Here is a 23841-nt window from a genome sequence, read left to right on the forward strand (position 1 = left end):
TCTAAAATGCACTCGCGAAACACACCCCAACTTGCTGTGACATTGGTCTCCGTTGTACTTTCGTAGCTGCACCGGATGCACGCTGCGGAGTTCCACTGTATGTACAGGTGGCTGCCAATCACGTATCCTAGCGATGCTGGAATACCGTGTAATAGCGACGAATCGCGAAGGCTATGCTTTTTGATACTGCGAGCATCAATGAACGTCACGGCCACCATGTTTCAGACATTACCTGGTGGCGCTTTTCGGCAGAACGCCTCGTACAGAAAGAGCATAACCTCCAAGATGTAACAAAAATGTAAAGATGTAAAGAAATAAAAATAAAATAAATAAACACACAGAACCGCGCCCAGGTTTTTATCTTGAATCTCTTGAATCTCTCTTGAATCTCTATATCTGCGTAGGGCCGCAGATATAGAGAAAAGCTGCACAGCCCACGCGGCGTCGCCCGCGTCGCCAACGTGCTCCCGCGCACTAGCACTCTCCCCAACCATGATGGCACGCAGTTCGAATTATAGGTGGCGGTGCAGCTTTGAGTGTGAACTAGCGGGATGCGCTACATACTGCTTTCAGTACATTGTTGGACATCCGAATTATTCGAAATTTCAAATTAACGAGTTGTGAATTAACAAGCTTTTACTGTAGTCTGCAGGGATGTTGATAACGGAATGCGGCGTAGGCACCGCCAATAAGCCACGCACTAAAGAAGCAAAACGGCCAATTAATAGAAGCACACACTGTTCACTACAGTTGTGCACTTCCCAACGTGCCAGCTGTGACAAGCACGCAGGAAAACTAGCAGATGTGCCACTGCTCATCGACAAAAGGTTAATTGCTGGCCTCTTATAAAACCGGCTAACTATGCGACTTTACTCTGCTTGGGTTTCTGGAACTCCCGCTTCCGTTGCTTCACTTCAAAGTCGAGGTTCTTGTCTTGATAGGCTGGGTGCTTTGTGCTGAGGTGGGTTCACACGAGAGAGCTCTGTGCAAGCACTTCGCCACACACAATGCATTGTGGCCTGGCACCAATTTCTGCGAGCCCAAACTTCAGGAAACTATCCTTCAACCCTCGTAACTTCAGACATTGTGATGGTGCACAGTGTGTGTCCCGCCCGACACTAGCATAACAAGATCGTTAACACAGACCTTGTCAACACTACCATGAGAAAGGGCTCTCAGTATGCGCCTAGCATCATATGGCCAGTCTGTACGGCATCGTTTTAGTAGCAGCAATAGCAATGATGGTGGCTTCCCCTTTTGTAAGCATAACACTGCAAAAGGTGTGATGCTCTGCACACTCTACCCGTGAATTCGACACGGGCGCAATTCACAGCAAGCACGCAGGTGCACACGAGGGCTCCGCAGACCCCAAGAATGCTTTTGCACACCTCTATTTGAGAACCATTGGCTTAAGGTATTGTTTACTTTTAAAACTACAAATGCATGTTTTGTCGGTCCACTGCAATACTTGAAATACAACTGGAACATTCGACATCACCAAAGCAGTCTCGTACCAACAGTCCTGGAAGGTGCCCATGTCTAGTCTGCCTCACTTGAAATGGATTTCACCTATGAAGGACTCGCAACGGAGCTCTGGACAAAAGCATGCAGCAGCAATGGACACCAATGGAGAAAGCCATCCATACCGCGCTCTTTCTAAGTGCCTCTTGGGATGAGCGCACCTTCCTTACGGGGAGGGAGCAATCTGGAGGAGACGTGCAGCACAACCTACAGAAAGACAAAACAAGGCATCAGCAGGGTCGTGGGTGGGGGGAGGGGGGGGGGACAGTTTTCGTCGGGAGGTTCGAGGCCAGAAATGACCCCCCAAGAAAAACTGCCACAACCAGGAGGGAATGAACTACTGGGAGATCTGAGGCCTGGACCCCCCAGCAGACCAGAAAAGCCACAATGTCACTGCAAAATTGCTGCTTCCACAAGGATAGTATGTTGACTGCACTACAGAGTACTTGCTAGCATTATTCCAGAGCTACATGTACAATAAAGCTCAGTGTAATTAAAACTTACTAAAAACAAGCACTTAGGCTCGTGAATAATTAAATAGGTCAGCATTTGCAAACCATGTGTCAATTCAGCCACAGGGCTGCCATAATGGCATTTCACGCAGTAGTTGAAATGAATGAACTGTTTGAAACAGCAGCGGAAACTCCATTAGATGCTGTGTATTGATCATGTGTGCCTTTTTCATAGTTCCGTCTTGCATCAAGCCCCCCTGGTGGTGCTGTGCAATGTGTGCACATCACCCACAACTACTCTTGGCTGCAACACTCAACCACGGCATCTGTAGATTGCGAGCATGTTCATTGGTTCAAATTATAACAGTGGAGCTCACAGTGGCGCCAGTGACAAAATTAGATTTGGAGCAGTTTGGAGCAAATAAATGCCAACTGCTCGACACATCATAGACTAGTTGAAACAATTACGCATTATTCTAGAAAGTACCTGCTTGCTGTAAAACAATGTTGCTCTACCTCTTAACAAAAAAAAAAAAGAAGGGAAAGCTAGATTTGATTATCCCTTTTAAATTAAACCAAGACAACAAACATGTTGACAAAGTGTACTGTATTTAGCTCATTTCAAATTGACTGAAGCTGCTCAAACGTTGCCTTTTATATCTTACGATTATTCAGCTGCCGGCTTAGCTTATCTTTTCAGCAACACCTGGCCAGACAAAGGTCATCAATGCACTCGCCTGGTAGCATTGCTTTAACACCAGCCGCTTTTAAATAGTCCACTTTTCCTCACAAAGCCTCTGTTCAACTGGACATTATTTGGACATTTAGACGACCTCAATTATTCAGACTACTTCGAGGCACCTGCACTGGCCCATAAATTTAATGCACAAGTACGGCCGAAATTTAAGACACCTTGAGGCCTGCAAGCTAATCTGACCGTAGAGCTGAGCGGAAACAGCGATGTTTGACACATCGCTGGCATCGCCCACGGCATGGTTGTCGGCCATGTTGACGACACCACCTTAAAAACAAAACTAGGAAACCCCAGCAGGCCATTTGCAAGTTCCGCCGTGTTGGTTACGTGCGTCCAGCATTTGTTCATTCAAATGTTAAATAGTTACACGGTCCCAGAGACTTCAACTTGTTTAAGAGACGCCAAAAATAGTTACACGGTCCCAGAGACTTCAACTTGTTTAAGAGACGCCAACTCCACCCTCGATGTCTGCGCCAACAAGGACAATGACTGTTACTAAAGATTTTAAAAATAAGAAAACGGCTTCGGCTAATAATAAAATAAGGCTTCGGCTCTTGCCACTGACAGAGCACGAAAAGGAGTGGCACCAGAAAAGCCAGTGCCACAATATCGCAGTCCTGCTACGTTGCATGACAATAGTAGAGGTATAAGGTCTGGCCAGATCGTAGGCAAGCATTCATACGCACAGCAACACGTTGACAAACGGCGTTTATTTTTGGACAATCCCTTTCGGGGACACTTAGCTTTCGCAACATTTCGTGTGACCAGCGCTGGACACATTAAGAAACCATAGCGTTCCTGGCACAGTGCCAAGAATGCCATCTCTCATAGGTGCCAATGTCTCTGATGCTAGCAACACAAAATCCTGCGGAAGTGAATGTATCCCCAAAAGTGGCCATTCGAGAATATGGCACACTTTTGAGCCAATTGCAGAATAAATTCACTTGTTTTCTGGCAAATTTGTATATTTCAGACTCCAAATTATTTGGAAGTTAAGGCTATCACCGTCAAGCCTTAATTATCAGTCGGCAACTTGATTTGGATTTATTAAGCCGCTGTAGTCATGCACGCTATGCATGTTTGCAGACACGCATATTGCAGTCACTCATTTTGGCACACTTGGGCTTGTGGTTTTTATCAGGATGGAAATCTCGTTTGGAGCAACTTGGCGCAGGAGCGGAATCATTTACCTGCATTTATGCAACCTACACAAGCACTAATAGTGCGCACACCGACTGCTAATGCATGGAACAACCACGTCTACTATGCTAGGCCTATATTTGGCATCCTGCATATTTCCTGCTGCAGTTGGCAAACCAGCATGCTAAATACCCTTTGAGCCCTGGCTTTTTGCCCTGTAAAGCTGCAACATCCAACAGCATAAATGCAAAAGCTTATTGCAAGACCAAGATTTCCACTACTCTATGGTTATTGGGTAGGACAGGCCTAAGATAACGAGAAAAACTGCTTCATTCGGTACCAAGCAGTCGCACTTATAACTGCTTAAATGTTTGTCAAAGTGAACAGCACCCCCACCGTTACAATTGTCTGGTACATTAAGAGTACTCATTACTGCGAAGTACAGGTGAACTACAGGGCTGCCATAAGGGCATATCGGCAAGACAACTCATCTGAAACATGCACCACACTAGGTGCCTCACGGGCAGCAGCAACTCCAGCCCTGTCGAGTTAAACCACTTCATTACGTCACAGAAGAATCATTCCCACCGAGTCACACTGAGCGACTGCAGCCAAGCGTAGAGCTGGTGTGGATCAGCTTGAAACAAGTGCACAGGAGATGGCACTACTGGCTCCAATGCGGTACTCCCAAGAGCAGCCTCAGGGGAAGGGGCTTGTGCCAACTGTACAGCATAATGGCATTGCAGTGCGAAAAAGTATCCCACACCCCACACAAGTGAGAGTGCACATATGGTGCCGAGAGTGCCTTTGATTATAAAAGCAGGGAAAAAATTTCAAGGAGATAAGTTATATGACAAAAGACCACATAGAGTGTTTTCAGAATGATGCCAGAAACTACGAACTTCCTTACAAAAGCAGTATTCTCGATCAATCACTGCTGGAGATGAAATCGCCTTCACGACACAATGGCATCGATGGGCAACATTTCTGGCACAAGACGGCATAGCTTGGCACTGATAAAGATTGATCCTAAACTTGAAGGCCGCCAACTACGAGTTCACAACCGGTATGATGCGCAAATTGACAGAGCATTTTTCAAATGCTATGAATTCTGAAAAACTTCCCTTAGAAAACTTAAAGGGGCCCTGAACCACCCCTCAGGCTTGGTGAAATAACAGTCCGCGGATAGCATACGCTACTGTGAACCTTTTGGCCAAGTTTTGTTGTCGTACGCAGTGTGTAGAACTCGCAAGTGGATCATAGTCACCTTTCTTTCAAATACTCTTTTGAACAGAAGCTTGCCTGGTCTCTCCTGGATGCTTTATTTCGTAATAAAGTGAATTCCTATAAGCGGCTACTATAGGTAGCTGCGGTCAGCTACATAGCGTAGATACCACGGCCGCCGTAACGTCCCACCACGAGTCCACAGGCTAAGCACACTACAGCTCCCCGAGGACAACCGTGTTTGGCTTATGTTTAGCATGTCGTAGGCACCAAAATTGGAAGTCGCAGCGTCTACGTTAACATCTAAAATTACATTTGAACTGCGTGCCACAGTGACATTTAGAAGGCGGAGCGTTGTGGGCCCACTCCACCATAGCCTTCACAGTGCAAGGCATTAGAAGAAGGAACGGGAGCACAGTGGAGGCTGTTGTTGGATTGCCAATAACTCCACTTCTGCTGAATGCACTGAAGTATTTTTTACGGCAAAGTATTTCTGAAATAGCATATTTTCACTTCAAATGCATTTCTCCACTTCGTAAGAAAGCGCTTCAGGGCCCCTTTAAATTGACGAAGATTGCAACTATCACACCTTTCTTTAGCATATGCCCGTGACTGGCTCATGTTCTTGAGCTCGTGTGATCAGACCATGCACTGTGCGCAAATGTGTCTGCTCGCAACATAGTTTCATCAAGATACCATAGCTCGTGTCATGCTCGTGCCACAGCGAAAGAAATTCAACAAGAGGGGACACGCAACAACTGGTAACAGGAAACACGTCGCACCTAGTGTTCACCCAATCCGTTAGCTGATGCGAGTATCGGAAAAAAAGAATGTCAAATGAACTTGCAGACAATGTTTTATATATCTTTTTATTCTTTCCTGCTAAAACCAAAAATTTGTGCTTATAAAGGAAGTATCACTATGTGACCTACTTGTATCACCTAGCGACAAGACAATGACACGCCAGATGTATGCATCATGCGCTGATTATTGGCCAGCCACACCACCAAAGCGAAAGAGGTCAGCTGCGCATCAGACAGACTAGCTGGTAACCTGTTCGGCAACCAGACTGTCCTTTTTGGATGTAGCCTGGTTTCTTGCGCTCCCGGCGTATTCTGCATTCCTTCTGCACTTCAACACAGCACCACTGCGCTATGGGCTATGGCAAGGCAAGGGATTTTGTTTGAAGGTCGTCCGCACTGCATTTCAAGCAATTAGGACATAGCACGGCACTAAACGTTATGACGCAATAAGCAGCTCAGCCATATTGTGGTGACGCAGTTTGGCATGTACTGAGTCTTACTGGGACAAGTTTGCAGCACTTTCCTGTGGCTTGTTTCGCCTCTACATGCGGTTTTAATGCTAAAGCATTATATGCCCCATTACACGAAAACCAGTCGGCGTGACCGAAATATGGTACCAAAAATGGTCGACAGTGCAAGGAGTAAAAACAGGTCACAAAATTCGCGGAATGACGTCAAATTTCCCGGGAAGGTTCATGTAAACAATGTAAATTAACGGCTTTGCAAAGAAAATTTGGTAAATTTCAGTCTGGGTGGGAAACGAACTCGGGCCACCAGGGTGCGAGACGAGCATAAGCCCTCAACGCCATGGTGGCTCCATGGTCCTCGTTGACTAAAGGTGTGCCTAGTGCATTCATCATTGCACAGGTGATGGCACAGCCAATGGGGAGGAGGTGGTGCCACGTCGTGTATAAGATGAGCATGAATAAAAAGCATTAATGTCCAATTTAAAGGCGCTGAGCGGTCCTTCGAGTTAGGAACTCCTTGCGGGCAAGCGAGCGCATTGAGATGCTGGGCGCACTTTGATTTGGCCTTACCGAAACGCAGTTAGAACACAGGCGAGGGCTTGTGCCGACAGCAGACAAGGAACACACAAAAAAAAAAAAGCTTTTCACCAAAGTTACCATAATGCTTCCGCACTCCCACACGTAAGAAGTCTTAAGTGTGCCTGCCGAATTTATGCACCAAAATGACACGTGCTCGTAATTTACTTTTTTTCCGCTGATGCTATCCGGTAGAGCTCCGTATGGGAACTACTGCTGCTTACCCGGTGCCACAACATTGAATGAACGCACCAAAAGCCCGGAGCGAGCATTGATATAGAGCAAAATTAACATTTCCTTATTTCACAAGGCGTCTTGCGCCAACTTTATGAAATTGAACGCTGCACAGAGGATACAGAGATTCGATTGAGGCTTCTGAAGGTCGCTCGCAATCATATTTTACCAAATATAAAAAATTCCTCATCAAGACAGCGCGCGGTTCAGCACTATAAGCGAAAAAAAGAAAAAATGTCGCACTGATCAGAGCAGCTGGCGTAACGCGAAACAGCTATAGTGCTCAAAACGCACGGCCAAAACCGAAACCGGAAGTGCGGTACAGGTGTCAAATCAGCCGCTGGGATTTATGGGAGTGTCTGCTCTTGTAGAATGTCTTTCTACAAGAGCCGCAATCTCGCTGAAACTATGCTGTGGGCACACATGGCTGCTCGTACAGGCACAGCGCACAGTCTTATCACACCAGCTCAAGAGCGCCAATCGTGTTGCTCAAGGTCACAATTAGTAGGCAACATTTATACACCAATGAAAATGAGAGTGAAAAAGACAGGCTCAACTCCCAGCTCCCTACTGCTATACGCGATGCCACAGCAAAGTATACGAAGGGCATTCACACTGTCGGTACATAGATGTGGAACACACAATAGGCATCAAAATGAGCACACGTCCCCAGTTTTAGCTGAACATGAAAACTGTATTCTACTTACCATCGAACATTGCTAAAGCGACAAAACAGAATGGGCAGCATCTATCGGAACAGTTGGCTGAAGCAGGGATCAGCGTTCTGCATTTAAAGGGACACAAGTCCATAGAGATTCATACGACATACTATAGTCCCAAGTTTGTGCGTGCCACTGCACCCCGTTGAATAGCAGCCATATTCGCTTACTTCTGCTTTGGCTTACTGAAAGACAGCACTTTATTGGCCACATGGCTGACTATAAAGGTTGGAACTCTTGCCTGGTTGTTCTATCAAAAATTTGATTTTGGTCCTCATCTATTGGGATGCCAGCCGTTGCCAGAGCCATGCTAGCATAGACATACATCGCCGCCTATCGGAAGCCACTGCAAGAAAAGCAGCAGGGTCGCTACGTGGGAAAGACTGGTTTTCAGATGCCTGAAGGTTATTGACCCTGTCTAGCATGGTGGCAACTCGCATCTGCATAAAACTGTCGTCACTGGACAACGAACTAAGGATGAAAAGACAGCACTGCAAGTGCAGACATGGATGGAGAAAACAACCAGCAATAATGAATCTCACATGTCTGCATTCACATCACAGCGGTGAAATCATGTGAGTAGCTGTGTTTGCAAAATGATTGGCCCCTCTTGCTCTCTAAAATTGGTCTCCGTTAGCGTGGCTCCAAATAACCATCAAAAGAAAGAGACGGTGCTGTGATAACTGGGTATTAGCTACTTATTATAACAGAAAGGACAAGATCTAAATTGTCAGTATGCACTCGGAGACACTTTCAAGGCCTTGAAAAATGGAACTTTCACAGGTTTTCAAGGACCACTACAAGCCTTACAACTTTTGTGGAAACACCTAAAATTAAAATGATTACAATTGGAATCATTGGGACCCACTGGGGCATGTTTAACCTGCATTACTGTCAGTGTTCTAGCTACTGCAAGGGCTGGAAAACGAACAGCTTCACTTTCATTGCCATGCACGTGGAATATGAAGATGATGGCAACAATGGAGGAACCAATCTGAATTTGAAACCACAGCCATGAATGCAGACACTTAAAAGGTGCACAGCATCCACCAATTTGCAGCCTACAACCAGGAGTAGACAGAGGGGCCAGCAAAACACTGGGCTCTTCTCAGTGGTGCACATTTTGAAATCGCTGCCCCTATGCACTGTGCGACGTCAGGCCACACCGGGCATAATGCTCCACAAACTGTGGCACTCAACAGCTAGAGTGTTGCCCTCCAAATGTCTCCACAACTCCTTTAGTAGCATGATCAAAATTAGCAGTAAACACATGCTAAAACAAAAGGATGCATTGTGGCCACAACTATTTCCAGCTCCAGCAGTCACCTCACGGTATTTGCAGCACAGAAAGCCTTTGAAATCTTATCACCACTCAGTGTTGCCACATATAGTCTGCCACACCGAACGCACTTTACCAGCTTGCTGTGAGTATACGCAACATTCAATGCATAATTGAAGCCCCACTACCGCTTTTTCATTAAAAGGGCTCTATCGCATTTTGATGGTTTGAAGCAAAGGACCACCAACATTTAGTGCCTCCCCCAGAAGTATGGTTCAAGAAGCCTCCCCAATAGCAACACAATTAATTGCTGCACCTTTTTATGCAACCACTTAAAGCACTCTAGTGCCCAATGTCAGTCATACACAATGCCCCTTTCTGGAACCACCCCCTTCCTTGTCCAGTGGCAGCACAGTCATAGGGTGTAAACACATCAGCAATGCCACAAACATCCCATTTCGGTTTCGTGAAAGCGTACCTTATTTTACACCCTGCAGTATAAATGGCTGCACTAAAAGCTCACATCATACGTCGCGCGCTCGAGGAATTGTGGCTCCACACAGCGCCATTACTGGGTCCGCAAAAAAATAAAAACCAGACAAATATCTGAGAGTATTCCTTTAATGAAAAAACGCATGCAAGAGCCTTTAATTAGAGAAACTGCCTCACAGTCAAAGCCGAACAGACAATAAGCAAAACCTGCATGTGCTTCACACGTTTTTTGACACAACCAATATGACGAATTGTAAATGAAGTATTAGCAACCTGCGGGTCAGTAGCATTCCTGCCACCGTCCATTCCCCACACGTCGAAGGTTACAAAACGCACGTCTCAGCTTTAACAGCCTCACTAGGAGAAACGTGACCATCTTGGTCTGGGAAATTTAGCCCTGTGGGAAAGCCTGCTTATGGATTCAACAACAAAGGCTCCCGAAAACAATGCTGACACAAACACTTACTGTTAATAGCACAAGGAAGATCGAAAAGAGGGTAAAGCCGAAGCAAACAAATGCTGCCTTTATCCCCTTTCTAGCACATGCAGAGGAAAGCTTATGCTATACCATAAACACGGCTGCAAGGTGCGACGTCATGCAAGACCAAAAATAAAACCACAAATGTAATGCAATACGAACAGAAAATGTTCGCGAATCGATTTCCCAAATAAAGGTACAGTTAACTCATCGTGGTCGTGTCGGAAAGAGCTTCAGCAGTACTCTTGGGCAATCGCTTTCAGAGATGTTTTTCACTTTCGCACGAATCAACACCGAACAGTGCCGTGCCACCACCTTCCTTCGCACAGTGCCAGAGCGCTCTCGGCCACGCGAGTACGCTCCCGAGAGGGGGTTCGGCGCCTGGATGGGCCGAATCGGAAAATGATTGCCTGAAAATAGAGTGCCGCCCAAAGCACTGCTTCAAAGACTGCAACCCTCTCATTCCAGAAACCACGCCAGGATAAGGCCCTTCTAACCAGCTTCACATTTAAAGAAAACCTCCTGCTGGCCTGGCCATCCATAAATCAGTCATCCAAATTGATCCTCTCTCGAAGCAGGCATCGTACCAAATGCACTGCATCACCATTCACGATTGGATCGAGACATAAAGGTAGAGGTCTAAACACTAAAAACAGAGGCATTAAGAAAATTTTTTCTAAGCTGGTCATTTTTTACACTATTCGAATGTAATGTAAGGGTTGACTTCAAGCAATGAAAATCATGAAAAAAAAGCTCACTTTACGCAATTACACCAAGTATGTCCACATATCACATATTGGCAGAGGACACCACCAGCAAGCCAGCATATGGCATAATTGTTGATATATCAAGTGTTCCAATAATTGAAATTAGAAATTGCCTAAACATGCAGTAAGCTCAGACTGCATCACAACTTTACATTAAGGGTTAGATTGATACTATGCAAGATTAACCCTTTCCCACATGGTGTATCATATATGGTACACAAAACAATTCACTTGATGAAATCAAAAAGGTAATTTCACAGATTTGCCCATAGTTCGCACCATGTCTGCCAATTAAATACAGAGCAACCTTAACTCTCGAAGCAATTTCTGAACAATCTTTTTCTTGGAATGTGGCGACAGCTTGTTTCAGAACATGCAGAAAGCTCGTAAATGAACAATTTCTACACTCGAAATCAGCATGCAATATACCAGGGCGTTTGCTTGCTGTTCATACACCAGTAATGTAGCGCGTTCACCCAAAAAAAGAATTGGGCCCATTTTATAAGGAAAGCATTAAAGCTAGCACAATAAAGGTCGGACGACATTTTAAACTTGTACTCAACCAAACTGCAAGAAAAATTTAAGGACTCCTAAGCACTTACGAGTTGTGAATGCAAAAGCATTATGTCCAACTGAACACCACTGAGCAGTCAGTCGTGAACGACTCACGGCCAAGCGAGCGCATTGAGACACTTGGCCAACGCCTCCTAGATAGCACAACGCCGGTGCACTTGAACATGTGATATTGTGCTACCTTGTCCGACTGCCACAGATTCTAATATGGATGCTCCCGAGTAGGCTGTGGCAATTTTGACGTCACCGCTTTCGGCACGACAGGCTTGGCAATGGAAATTTCGGTCAAGTAGCACTACGTCGCAAAGCACAGGCCTGGTATCCACGAGGGACAGGTTTAGCCCAGTGGGCAAGACACTTGGCTTCCGAGCATGGAGTCGTAGGGTCGAAACAACTGTCAATGTTTTTCCTCTCGAATTTATTGCTTTTTCTTATACATCAATTACTTTATAGCAATTAAAGAGGTGCAATTAGAATGCAGGTGAGAGCTTGCACGAACAAGGAACGCACGGATAACACAGGCTTCAGAGAGCGAGGGTGACGTGGCATCATAGCCAATGAGCTATGTTTCAGTGGCTCAGGTATTTCTCGCAGGTTTTTCAGCTGTTCCAAGTGCCTTTCTGTTATGGTCATTAAATATACCCATAACTGCATGGTGTGCAATATACGATATGCAATGACTTTAGGTTTTAGAACTGCAACTATGTGTTTCTGTAGATAAATGAAGTTTGTTTGGGCAGCCTAAACAAAGGCTTCAAGCGGCCTGCAACAGCATTGGTGCGCTTCTAGAAGTGATCTTGCACTGCACACACAATAACATTTAAACAGAAAATTTATTCTGTCGTATACCGGCACTGCCGAGATGAGTTGCAGAATAAGTTCAATGCGGCTTCTGCTATACCAGCATCAATTTAGTCAATACCTGGCATACCGCTTACTGTAGTGAAGAACGAAGTGAGCTCCGCCCCATTTAACCAAGTTCAAATAACAGACGACCTGCTAAAGTAGGCCACTCCAGAATACAAGACACTGCTTGGGAGTGAATACTTTGTTAAACCAGCTGCCATCCCACAGAGTCAGGCTGCCAGCACAGGTTGCACGGACACTTGCAGGTTTGTCATGGATAGTGTTCCTGCAGTGCAGCAGCACCTGTCCCTTGAGCAAAGCCCCATTTTCATCATCACATACAGTGATCAAATTAAGTGAAAAACTGGGAACTCATGTCTTCAAGGGGAAAGTCTCAAAGCTCACTGGATACTTTGGTGCCTTGCAGGCGAGAAGAGCAGGAATAAAATCTGTTTACTCTTGGCCTTACCTACATCACTACATGGAACCTAACCGACAAAACAAAATTCGCTCATCCTGGGCCACAGCAGAAGCAGCTCTGAATGGCTGCGTTCATTCACAGCACATCATACCGTGAACAGAGACTAGCCCGTGACAGAAGACCCTTTCCACTCTTTGGTTGCTTCACAGCATAACACGGCTACATTGCAGCAATTCTGACTTAAGGAAACCAACCATTACAGAACAGACCCTTCCCTCTTAAGGGGGTACGAGGCACATCAAAGAACTTTTTCTTCAGCAATTTTAATGATATTTTCACACGTATTTTCACCAGCTGATTTCAAAAATAAAATGTTTTTTCTAGATATACTTTTCAAGATATCCAAAACGGGATGTTCTTTGTTTAGGGCCTAATGAGCTTTTAACAACAGCAACCTCCACGGTAACGCACACCACACGGAATCGATTCTCAATGTTCACAGTGTGTCGTAAGCTATAAATCGTTGTTTTAGGCCATTTTGTAGCGAAGTTGTCAAACTGTCATAACAAATGCCCAACTTCATAATTGAAAAATATCAAGTTGGGCATTTGTTATGGCTAAGTTTGACAACGTATAAGTTCACTTCGAAATGGCCTAAAACGATTTATAGCTTACAACACACTGAACGTTCAGAATCGATTCTGTGTGGTGGAGGTTGCTGTTAATTAGCTGGTTGTTAATTGATGTTAATTAGTTGCAATTAACTGTTAAAGGTGTGGCTACTGTTCTCTATCTGTTGAGTAAAGTATAACCAATTCACTCAAGTAAAACAAAAGTTTTCAAAAGAATGCAAACACAATAGGTAAAGTAAGTGTTTTCGGTTTTACAAGAGAAGCCAGGACAACCTGCAGGTTCTGCTTGTAGTTTATTTAGCGTTTTTGGCAGTCTAGCCACATAGTAGAACATTATCTTTTACACTACGGCCAGCTATGTTTTCTCTGCGACGGCCCCTATCGCACGTTTACGGCACAAGAGTCCTTTAGCAGCTTTTTCCCCCCAAACTTCCGATCGTTTTGGGGACCATTTATATAGCATTTTTGTAAAGCTCCCTTCCATACAGCAGCTATCTATTCTTGGAAAGCGTATTTGCGAGTGCCTATTAGTGTTTTCTTTAAGGACAATTAGTGATGCTTAAAGCGGCCCTGAACCACTTTTTATCTAAGTCGAGAAATACATTTGAAGTTGGATTAGACTATTTCAGAAATACTTTGCCACAAAAAAGTTCAATGCATTCAGCAGAATCAGAGTTATTGGCAACCAAATGCACTGTTCACGGTGCTTCCGCTCCTTCAATTTCCACTGTGAAGACTACAGCAGAGCGGGGCGTGCCCACAACGCTCCACCTACTGAACATGAGTCACTGTGGCACGGACTTCAAACTTGATTTCGGATGCTCACATAGATACTACTTCCCCATTTTGGCGCCTACGACACACCAAATCAGCGAGCCGCAGTGCACTCAACCAGTGGACTCGTTGCGGCACCCCGCGGCATCTATGCTACGTTGCAGACCGTAGCTACATGCAACTGCAGTGTTTGTTTTGTGCACAAAGGGGCTAGGGTGTGCTCGCATGCTACAGTCTGACCGTGCTAACGTGGTGTGGACCAGCTTTGCCCTGCACACCAGATTGACAGAGAGAGAATATAGCCACTTCCAACTTGCGCATTTTGAAGCGCTACCAATAAGTCTGCCACAGTGCCTAACCAGGTAAAGCCAGGAGCCAGCGTGCGTGTGGTCCGAAATTAACTTTCGCGTAGTTCGAGGCTAGCCAAGCGTTCAAAAGTAGCCGAAAGTGTAAAGACCCAGCAGCTACAACACAGATAAACAGGGTGGCCATGGCCGAGCGTGAGCAGACAATAGCTTATTCCTGAAGTATGCAATTATTAACAAAATATGAAAGCAATTTTTGCTGACTTCAGCCTGTTTATTAACTGTGTCAATAAATATACACAATAACAGTAGGAAGAAATGCATTAATCCAAACACCCTTCTTGATTGATGTCAGCTACTGGACAACAGCAGCCACGTATGGGAATCCGCTATATTGTGAAATAAAGCGTCCAGAAAAGACCGAGGAGCAGGTTTCCGTTGAAAAGAGCTATTCAAGAGAAAGGCGACTGCTCTCCACTTGCGAGATCCACGCGCCACACACGACTGCAAAATTTTGCGGAAATGTTCACAGCGTTTGCTATCCGCTGACTGCATTTCCACTAATTCCGATGGGTGGTCCGGGCCCCTTTAAAACTGATTTGTTGTCCAACTAGTCAGTACAGGTATGCAACTAATTATAGAGAAATAAATATTCCACCTGTAAACACACGTCTCTGCATTTGATTATTCGTAGAATTCCCCCACCTTAAGTAAATTTATAACAGCGACTATTAGTGCAATTTACTCGGGACGTGACATCCCTTTCTGGGGGGCGAGCCTAGCCGATGTCAACTACATTTTTCTAAGGCAATGAAGGGTGGGGGCAGAGCACACACTGCGCCAAGTAGACTGGCTTAATTTGACGGGACTCCTTGGAACGGCATAGCTTTCACATGCAACTAATTTGCATTTGCCCACATGCGAAAAAGAAAAGCGGAAAATAAGTTAAACTTAATGCATAGTCAAGTATTACTGTTGTAAATATGATGTTTGTCTTCGCCAGCTTAAACTTGCACGGATGAGAATGTGAGACTATATTCAAGTGCGCTCTTACTTGTGTGCGCTCCGTGGCTTTCTTTTCATTGTCACAAAAAGTGGTCCACAAGTACAGTGGGCTGGACAGGCTAACGTGCCCATAAGCCATTGTGGATCGAGTCCAGAAATTTGTAGGGTCCCCTACCTTAGCCAGTGGGCATGCATTTTTGAAGTGGACCCACAACTCCCTCCCCCTTCTTCTTCCCCCCCCCCCCCCCCCCCCCCCGCCACCACAACTTCCCATGGGCAGATCTGTGCTTGACAAAACGCATCTCCCCTCATAAGTAAGACAGACACGTCAGCAGAAGTGAAAAAAAAAAAGGAAGTGGGCTTGGTTCCAGAAGCTTTTTCGCAAAGAAATAGCTGCTATTCCCACAAACATACCTTTTTCACAGATGTTTTTGTTTGGTGAAAATAAAACACTGACCGACTGACTGAAGTGTGGCTCCCACTTTAGGCTACTGAACCAGTTGCATTAAAGGGACAGAACCGCTCAGAACACGAGTCGCGATAACCCCGCTGATGGAATGATTCCCTATCATAGTGCCTAAAACGAACCATGTTTTTCTCACTGAATGTGGATTCATTTTTTAAATTCATCACTAAAGGTAGGACAAAATTACCTTTGACGCCCCACGCGGCAAAATCGTAAAGCTACCCAAGAGGTCCATCACGGGACCTCCTAGTGTACGCGGTTTTGGTCTTTTTATTAGTAATGAAATGTAGTATACATTTTATTATTATAATTTTTCCTGACTTACAATGTGCAGATAAGCTTCCTTTTGTAGCGAGCAGAAAAATTTGATGAGTTGGCTTGGCTCGTATATCAACAGAACGACGATGGGGGCTAGCCAGCCATGACGTAGGTGTGTACTTGGGGAAAAACGTGGTACGAATATAAGAAATGTCTGTACAACGAGTACTTATTTTCAAAAGTGGATGAAAAGGTGAAAATGTAGGTGGTTAACCAGTTTCACTCCTGTGAAAGCAGAAAGATGGGCAGCTTTCACATCGCGAGGCCAGCTATGAACATCGCTCTCATTCTCAGCATTGCTGGAGGAGGGACTCTTACTTTTTCCTTTTTTTTAGAGGCTGCTCAGACCGAATAATTTTACCTACGAAATATCCATGAGCTTTTGGAAGTAACCGCTGCAGGTGTAAACACTACCAAGTCCTTACGTCGCACCATAGAATACTAGGTCCTTAAAGATGAGTTGTCAGTCCCTTTAATTAGAGAATGCACTGTACTGTGACATCTCCTGGCTAAATTTTTCTCAAACAATATTGCCTAAAAAAAATGCGAGGCACAATTGCAGCAAAAACATATTTCAGTTGTTAGATCCAACCATGTGGTAAAAGTGTGGCATTATAACGCAGCGTTCCTAACAGATGTTGCACTATGTAAAAGGTGCAAGGAATACCACGGAAGCATGATGCAGCAATTTAGTGCTTCCCACAAGCACACCACGAGAAGCACTGCACTCCTCCTTTATAAAGCATTTGAGTGAGTTCACATGAGGCAGAGCCATGCAAAGTCATCCAAAGCCATGGATCCTACAACCACTGGTCTTGGGGGGAAGAGGCGAATAGAAGTGAGGGAGGTTTTACCATCGTTGCACGGTGGATTTTGAGAAAGCTGGCGTCAGCTACTATGGTCAAATGGGAAGTAATTTTGACCAGTCATTGCAGGAACTCTTGCCAACCTGAGTGGAAGAAGAAAAAACACACAAGTCAACTCCAGAGAAGCTAAGAAAACAACAGGCACTACCTTTGCAGGAGCTTAGGGTTGGAACAACACAGGCACGATTTGGGAGGGCATGCTGGACGATCCGTTCACATTTGTGCTTGGCTTATTGTTTTCCATGTGACCTATGTCAGACATGTGCTTTTACAAACAGTACTTTGCCGTTTCAAACCAGGTTCATTTTCAGTCATCCAAATCAAACTAGCTACAAGATTTGTTGAAACACCTCACTCCTTAGATGACATCTGAGGCCCCTCCCCATTTCATGATGAAGGAACAAACAACAGTATTCTGACGACCCCCCAAAGGCATTGTCACTAACCGTCCAGTGGCACCAGTCACACAACCTTGGCATCTGTTGTATATTTCAAGAAGCACAGTCTCTGTTTTCGTCAATGAGCTGAAAAACCCACCCCTTCGTGGGTTAAGCCGTGCAGATGGCACAGCTGGCTCTTGAACTTTATGCACCACTATACCGTGGCCATTCTAAGTGTTCGCACATGTTAAGCGTTTCTGCTACCTGGCTCAGCGGCATTATCGTGAAAGCATGCGCGTCATAACTAGGTAGAACATAGAAAACTTAGATAGGAATATAACGACCATACTAACAGTATATTTACCATTACCCTCATTATTTTTTTCCCTTCTGCATAACCAAAAAAAAAATTGTGTTCATTTTACGATATCAGCTAAAAGAAAATGACACTGGGGCTGAGTCACCTTCAAGTACACCCAACACTGAAAGGGTTAGAAACCATCATAGAAATGACAGCTTCCAAACAAAGTCTAATGCAGACCCAATTTTTCGATAGGAAAAATACAGCATGCCTCTGGTTCTGGAAATCACCAAAAAAAAGTGACATCAGCTAACTTTACCTCCACAGAATGGGAATTTACACTTAATGCCCATTGTCAGGGGGCACTTCACCATTATCTATGGACCTCAAGATGTCGTCCCCCGTACTATCGCACTTCATGTTCCACATTTATCCGATGACTTAGCAACAACTGCGCATGGGATGATGGCCCACGGCAAGTTCAGCTGCAATGCAGACAATTATATGGAACACGAAAAAACATGTGACAACTGCGTTGCCACTGGCTAGCACGTAGATCATATTTTAAGTGAGCTTTCACATACTTGCTAACCGGAGAACTTTAACATTTGCAAAATGCTGTGCTAAAATAAAGACAGGGGAGGGTAGCGCAATTATCTTGCTTTTAAGCATCAGCCTGTTGTGGGATACATATGCACTTTATTAACAATGACTTACTTGCACAAACAGCAATTAAGCAGCACCAAGCTTAGAACAGTAAACGCATTCTATTTAGGTTTGTATGTCTGACTTGGCTGTTGCCTGCTTCAGGTCACAGCAAAACGACTTCCAAAGGAAAGCTTGTAAAACTTGGTGCTATGTTCATAAAAACAAGCCCAAATTCTCAAACTTATCGAGACTTGGCGCGTGCTTCCTTGTCATCCAGCCTACATGTGCTCTGCCACGACCTTGCGATGGCAATTATGCAGACTGCAGTCAATGCGGTTCTACTTCATAGGCAATTTTTGGCAGAAAAGTCACACCACTGAGGTCAGGCATGTTACAGCCAACCAGTCAAGTAGGTCTGATGATAAAGTAGACCAACAGCGACCATAAAACTGAATTAGCCAGCATAGACGAATTAACAAGCCTCGTGCCGCACAACTGTTTCACCCTCCTCCGAGGAAATATTGCCCAATGCAGTTTCAAGCAATTCAGAGCCAAGAGCAGCTACCTTGGCATTTTCAAACATACTAACTGCACATTCAATTATGCCACATTTGGAGAGAAATCTATACAAGTACTTGCATTATTGAACCCCCCCCCCCCCTCCAAAATAAAGAAGTATACAGTCTTGCTTGGCCTTAGCAAAAATCGCTGGTTATGCCATCTTTTGGGACTTGTACGTCAAATTATCACACTCTAAAATTTCCCCTTTTCACCCACACCCTCCAAGAGAAAGACCACCGAGAAGACCCTTGTTGTGCCATGCACCCAGATAGACGACTTGAGACATCCAGACACTGATGCATGCATCCCTTGCCGACCAGAATGCCAATTTCACCCAAGACACACTTCCAAGCTGCCGAGGAGGAAGGCTGTGAAAGCACTATAGCAGCTGCAAGCACACATGCCTGAACTGCTGGCTTTGCAAAGTAGTTGTGGCTTTGCAAAGTGGTTGTCTTCAACAGGATACCATGTTATAAACGCAACAATTCACCATGCTTATGCATGCGCACAGAGTGTTCTGCATTTAAAACAATGCGACTGCTTCACATCAATAAAAGCAGTAGTCTCGAGCCCTGTGCCATTCTCAAGCTGAAAACGCACCAGAGTAGCCCCAGCTCATGCATACCTGCATCCTTTGCTGCTACACACACTCTTCTCATAAGCATCAGGTCCATTCACAAGAGAAACCACATTGCGTACTTTGGGGAAAGGCATTTCACAGGGTTACACGGCTAGCATCTCACAAATTAAGCCTAACTCTGGCTACATAAATAGTAAAAGCCAATCACTGAAGTGCCTTTGGCATACGTATCTTAATTTGTATCAAGAACTTCAAGCGTTAACATATTACCAGCATCGCGCAGATAACCAATGGTCAATTAGTGTTACAGAATGGGTGCCACGAGTAGGGAAGTGCAGCCGAGGACGACAGAGAATTACCTGGTGTGATGAAATTAGCAAACTTGCAGGCATAAGATAAAAGAGAGGCCTTTTTCCTGCAGCGGACAAATATTACGTCATAGGCTGATGATGACGACATTAACACTAAACAATTTATTGAGCTTGGTACTGCTGTCACCAGCCAAAGCAACACAGATTGTAGGCTACACAAGCCTTCCCTCACTCTCAAGTAGAGTGGAGATTCATTGTTAAATTTTTGTCATTTGCGTGAGGTGAGAGAAAGCCTACACCATTTGTCAGACTTGGTGCCAGTTGTATATTCCATTGGTGTTGCTATGTGTTTTATAAAGCACCATGATGTATATCAAACATTTATGAACAAAAAATTGCATGCGAACCCCAAAAGCCACAAGTGGCAACGATGGGATGCTATAATGGCAGCGACCATCCTACCCTGCATATATCAAGATCAATGAAACCATGATGCACAGACGAGGATGCACTGAAAGGACATGTGTTTACACACACCCAGTATAACTCTGTGTCAATGCTGTCGCCGATGCCCTGCTATCTCCCTCACTGTTTGGCACCTCCGTGGTGGCTGCTATGGCCTAGCAAGAAACCATGCACAACGCTTCGACTACACATGCACCCACCACACAAAAGATGCACTTCACAGAGCGGCTAAGTCGGCCAAACAACTTCGCACCCTAGAGTTTTTCGCACAACCAATGGCCAGACTGTTGCACGAAAAACCCTTGGGCTCCGATACACGAGGGCGGGAAACCACTACTCACTCCATGCATATCTCCCGAAGTGATGTGCTGGTGGGCGCGCGACGAGAGGGAAGACGCTCCAGACGGCTTCCCCAGGGTCTTCTCTGCAGATCATACACTGCACGGGCTAGGGAAAAAGAGGTAGTGCACGTTAAACAAGAAGGCGCGAAGGCCGCCTCGACGGTGCACAGCGCGAGAAATCACTGGGCGCATCATGCCCCCGGCGGTTGACGGTTCGGGCCCGCCGGCCGGGATGCGCAATCGCCCGCCAAGAGTCGCGGGCACTCAAGGCGGCAGTCCCGGCGACGTCGAACACGCTTACCGCCGGCAGGCATGAAGCGGCGAGCAATCGCATACTCGGCGCGCCAGAATATGGCGGATTTTACACACTTCGCAGGAACAAAACGCCACCGACGTTAGGCTTCACACTATTTCGCTCCGTGTCAAATTAGCAGGCACAGTTAAGAGTTCCAACTGCAACGTTCTTGTGCCTTAACAACCAGAGAATCACAAGATACACGGTTCGTCGCTAAAAAAACACTACTTTATTAAAGTTTAGCACATTTCGGCACACGCTAGCAAGCCTCACTGCTGAATCAATAATGGCTGTCCTTCGGAGGGGCCACAACAGGAATCGTGCTCGCATAAAACCCATGTAGAGCATTCGAAAAGCCTTCCAAGTTGAAAATAATAGCATAGTACCCTTTGCTGACGCTGCGCGCAGACTGCAGGTAGCCTTTCTCTGTCGGATGGCTCGCAATATCCATTTTCCACCCGGATTAGTCTCCCGAATATCAGAATCTGCAAACAGCAATGGCTACGCAGTGCAAGGTCGCCTTTTATATGAGGACGTTCAAATGCGAATATCCCATTGGTCAGTTCGGATCACATGACCACCGATCTTCACGTTTCTGCACTTTTCGAACCAACCGAGGGGCATACTCAGGTGAATGTGTGTCCAAAATCCACGGTAGGCACAGAGTTTGAATTATATGTCCCAGCGTCGCCGTCTCACGCGCTCTTAAGTAAAAGCTCCGTCCACCGAAGAAAGCCAGCGTCCCTCCCCACTGAGCGGCAACCGAAATGGGAGCCATCTGAAAGCTGATTCGCCATTACTGGTCACGTGGGTGTGCCTCCACGTTTTTAACGACAACGTAAGGCAATTGTACAGCTCGTCTTCCCCGATTATTCACTTCCATAACGTTTGCAAAATTAATTTGTGCTTATTACGTAATATAGTGTAAACTTGTACAAACGTTTGCGCCATCTGCCTAAAGTAGCAAGACACGCCTAGGTACGCAGTTGCGAGCACGGAATACAGAACTAGTGGCAGCACCTCTGAATAGCCGCGCTGAGGCGCTGCGTGCGAAAGACCAATGAAGACATCTGCCCATGCCCAGCGGTCGATTTAGGCACCACTGGCTTCCTCGAACCCCTTGGGTTCAGCGAGAGCAGGGGAAAAGTAAACATGTCCGCAAAAGAGATTAGTAAGAGGCGATTGGAAGATTGGTGGAAGAAAAGTAGGAAAATGAAAAAAAAAATGGAGACGTACAAAAGCAAAGTTCGCAATAGGGGGTCAGAAAATGTGGTTGTGGGAGTTCGTAGTGTTTTTTTTTTTTAACTTGGGTACGACATTAAAGAGTGTAATAGCAAGAGCTTGTAAGCGCAACCCACCGCCCCGTTCCAAAGGTGACGCTCATAACGTCCATCCATTCAATACGCATTGCGTCTACATTGTCTACACTGCTAAACATTAAAAAACAATTGTCTCGGCTGAGAGACTAACTATAACGCTGCTGCGCGTCCCGTGTGCACCGTTTCTGCGTGGAAAGGAAGAACGTAAGCGCAATAAAAGCTTGCTTTGAGGCTCCTGATTGACACCCGCGTTTACAATAAGGCGTTTAGTGTTACCATTACTACGCCGGTCATACAACGCGGATTAGTTAGCGCCTGTGAAGATGCCAGAGATGCATTACGATAACGGCAGTATGGTTCCGGTATGCTAGAACACACTTGGGGGTCGAGGAAGAATACACCAATGTCTAATGTTACTAATTATCTGACGAGCGGAGGCGCACATTTCCAGTACAGCTGCCTATGATGTCTTAAAGCATATGCTATCGCCGTCGAGCTTAATTTGCAATAGGCACCACTTACCTGATTAGTAAATTACGCCGTTACGCTACCTACGCCACGCAATGGGCTCTTGTTGCGCTGCTAGCGTTCCTAATTTCATCTTCTTTCTTTCTGTACGTGTATCGGAAGAGGTCATCGCAGATAGTGCTCACTTGACATTATCAGCTTTTGAAGTGTGAATATTCGTTTTTATTCGGTTTTCTTTTTCTATTTCGTCCCTTTTTTTTTTTTTTTAACCAGCTTGCAGGCCCGATCTCAAATTACATGGGTTGGTGCGCACGAGTGGGCAGGGTGCAGATGTATAAGTGAAGCAGTTCGCAGAAAAAGAGATATAAAGTAGGCGGTGAAGAAACTGTTAGCATTTCTTTTTCTTTAATAAATTTGAACACTCCGGTACTGCTGTCTTTCGGAGCGTCTGTGCTTGGGCACTCACACAGGAATGTATGCATCGCCTTAGAAAAATAATTTATTGAATCAAACCGATTTCATTTTGACCGTATTATTAATTTCATTCCTCCTTTGTTGCCTCATTTATATTACATATACTTTTTTTTCTTTTTGATTGAATGACTGTCTACTGAATCGTTTTGAACTTTCCTCGCTTTAATTTATTCATTAAAATTATAGATTGATAAATTTATTACCTGAACACATATGTAAAGTCCGCCCGACTCTTGGCCGATCCCCGTGATTGGTTAGGCGCCAAACACATCAAGGTCGATCATCATCATCGTCGTATCGTGTGCACGTAAAACGCGCTCATTGCAGCTTGAATGAAGCAAAAAAAAAAAATGAGCCCCGCGTAATATCGGGGCTCCGGCCAGTTAAAAATACTAGACGGTCCGATCTGGGCCATCTGCTCGGTTTTTGCACGTGGCCAGCCCGTGTGCCGACCACCGGGCCGGCGTCATCACCGCCAGTTACAGCATCGTGGCCGACGACTTCCCTACAACGGCAGCAGCTTTGCTTGTCCGTGGCCAGCGTTCTTTTGCCGGTATTCATATTTACGTTTCTTTTTTTAGCCACG

General features: G+C 45.3%; 1 protein-coding gene across 9 annotated transcripts in view; it reads right to left on the minus strand.

The window, feature by feature from the left end:
* The window catches only part of LOC126516459 (bromodomain-containing protein 3-like), a 159913-nt gene extending 138120 nt beyond the window's left edge, over positions 1-21793 (minus strand). For 6 of the 9 annotated variants that reach the window (XM_055063937.2, XM_055063936.2, XM_055063934.2 and 3 more), the window contains exons 1-2: positions 21381-21793; positions 20700-20805 (exon numbers count right to left, since the gene is read on the minus strand). In XM_055063937.2, coding sequence (XP_054919912.2) covers positions 20700-20704 — 5 coding nt within the window. In that variant the 5' untranslated portion in view covers positions 20705-20805; positions 21381-21793. Of the gene's footprint in view, positions 1-1646; positions 1729-17100; positions 17196-20699; positions 20806-21380 lie in introns of all 9 variants that reach the window. The other 3 variants (XM_050166582.3, XM_050166581.3, XM_050166584.3) reach the window with 3 other exon arrangements.
* Positions 21794-23841: the final 2048 nt, after the last annotated feature.

The sequence above is a fragment of the Dermacentor andersoni genome, chromosome 1 (genome assembly GCF_023375885.2).
Source record: "Dermacentor andersoni chromosome 1, qqDerAnde1_hic_scaffold, whole genome shotgun sequence".
Classification (NCBI taxonomy): domain Eukaryota; kingdom Metazoa; phylum Arthropoda; class Arachnida; order Ixodida; family Ixodidae; genus Dermacentor; species Dermacentor andersoni.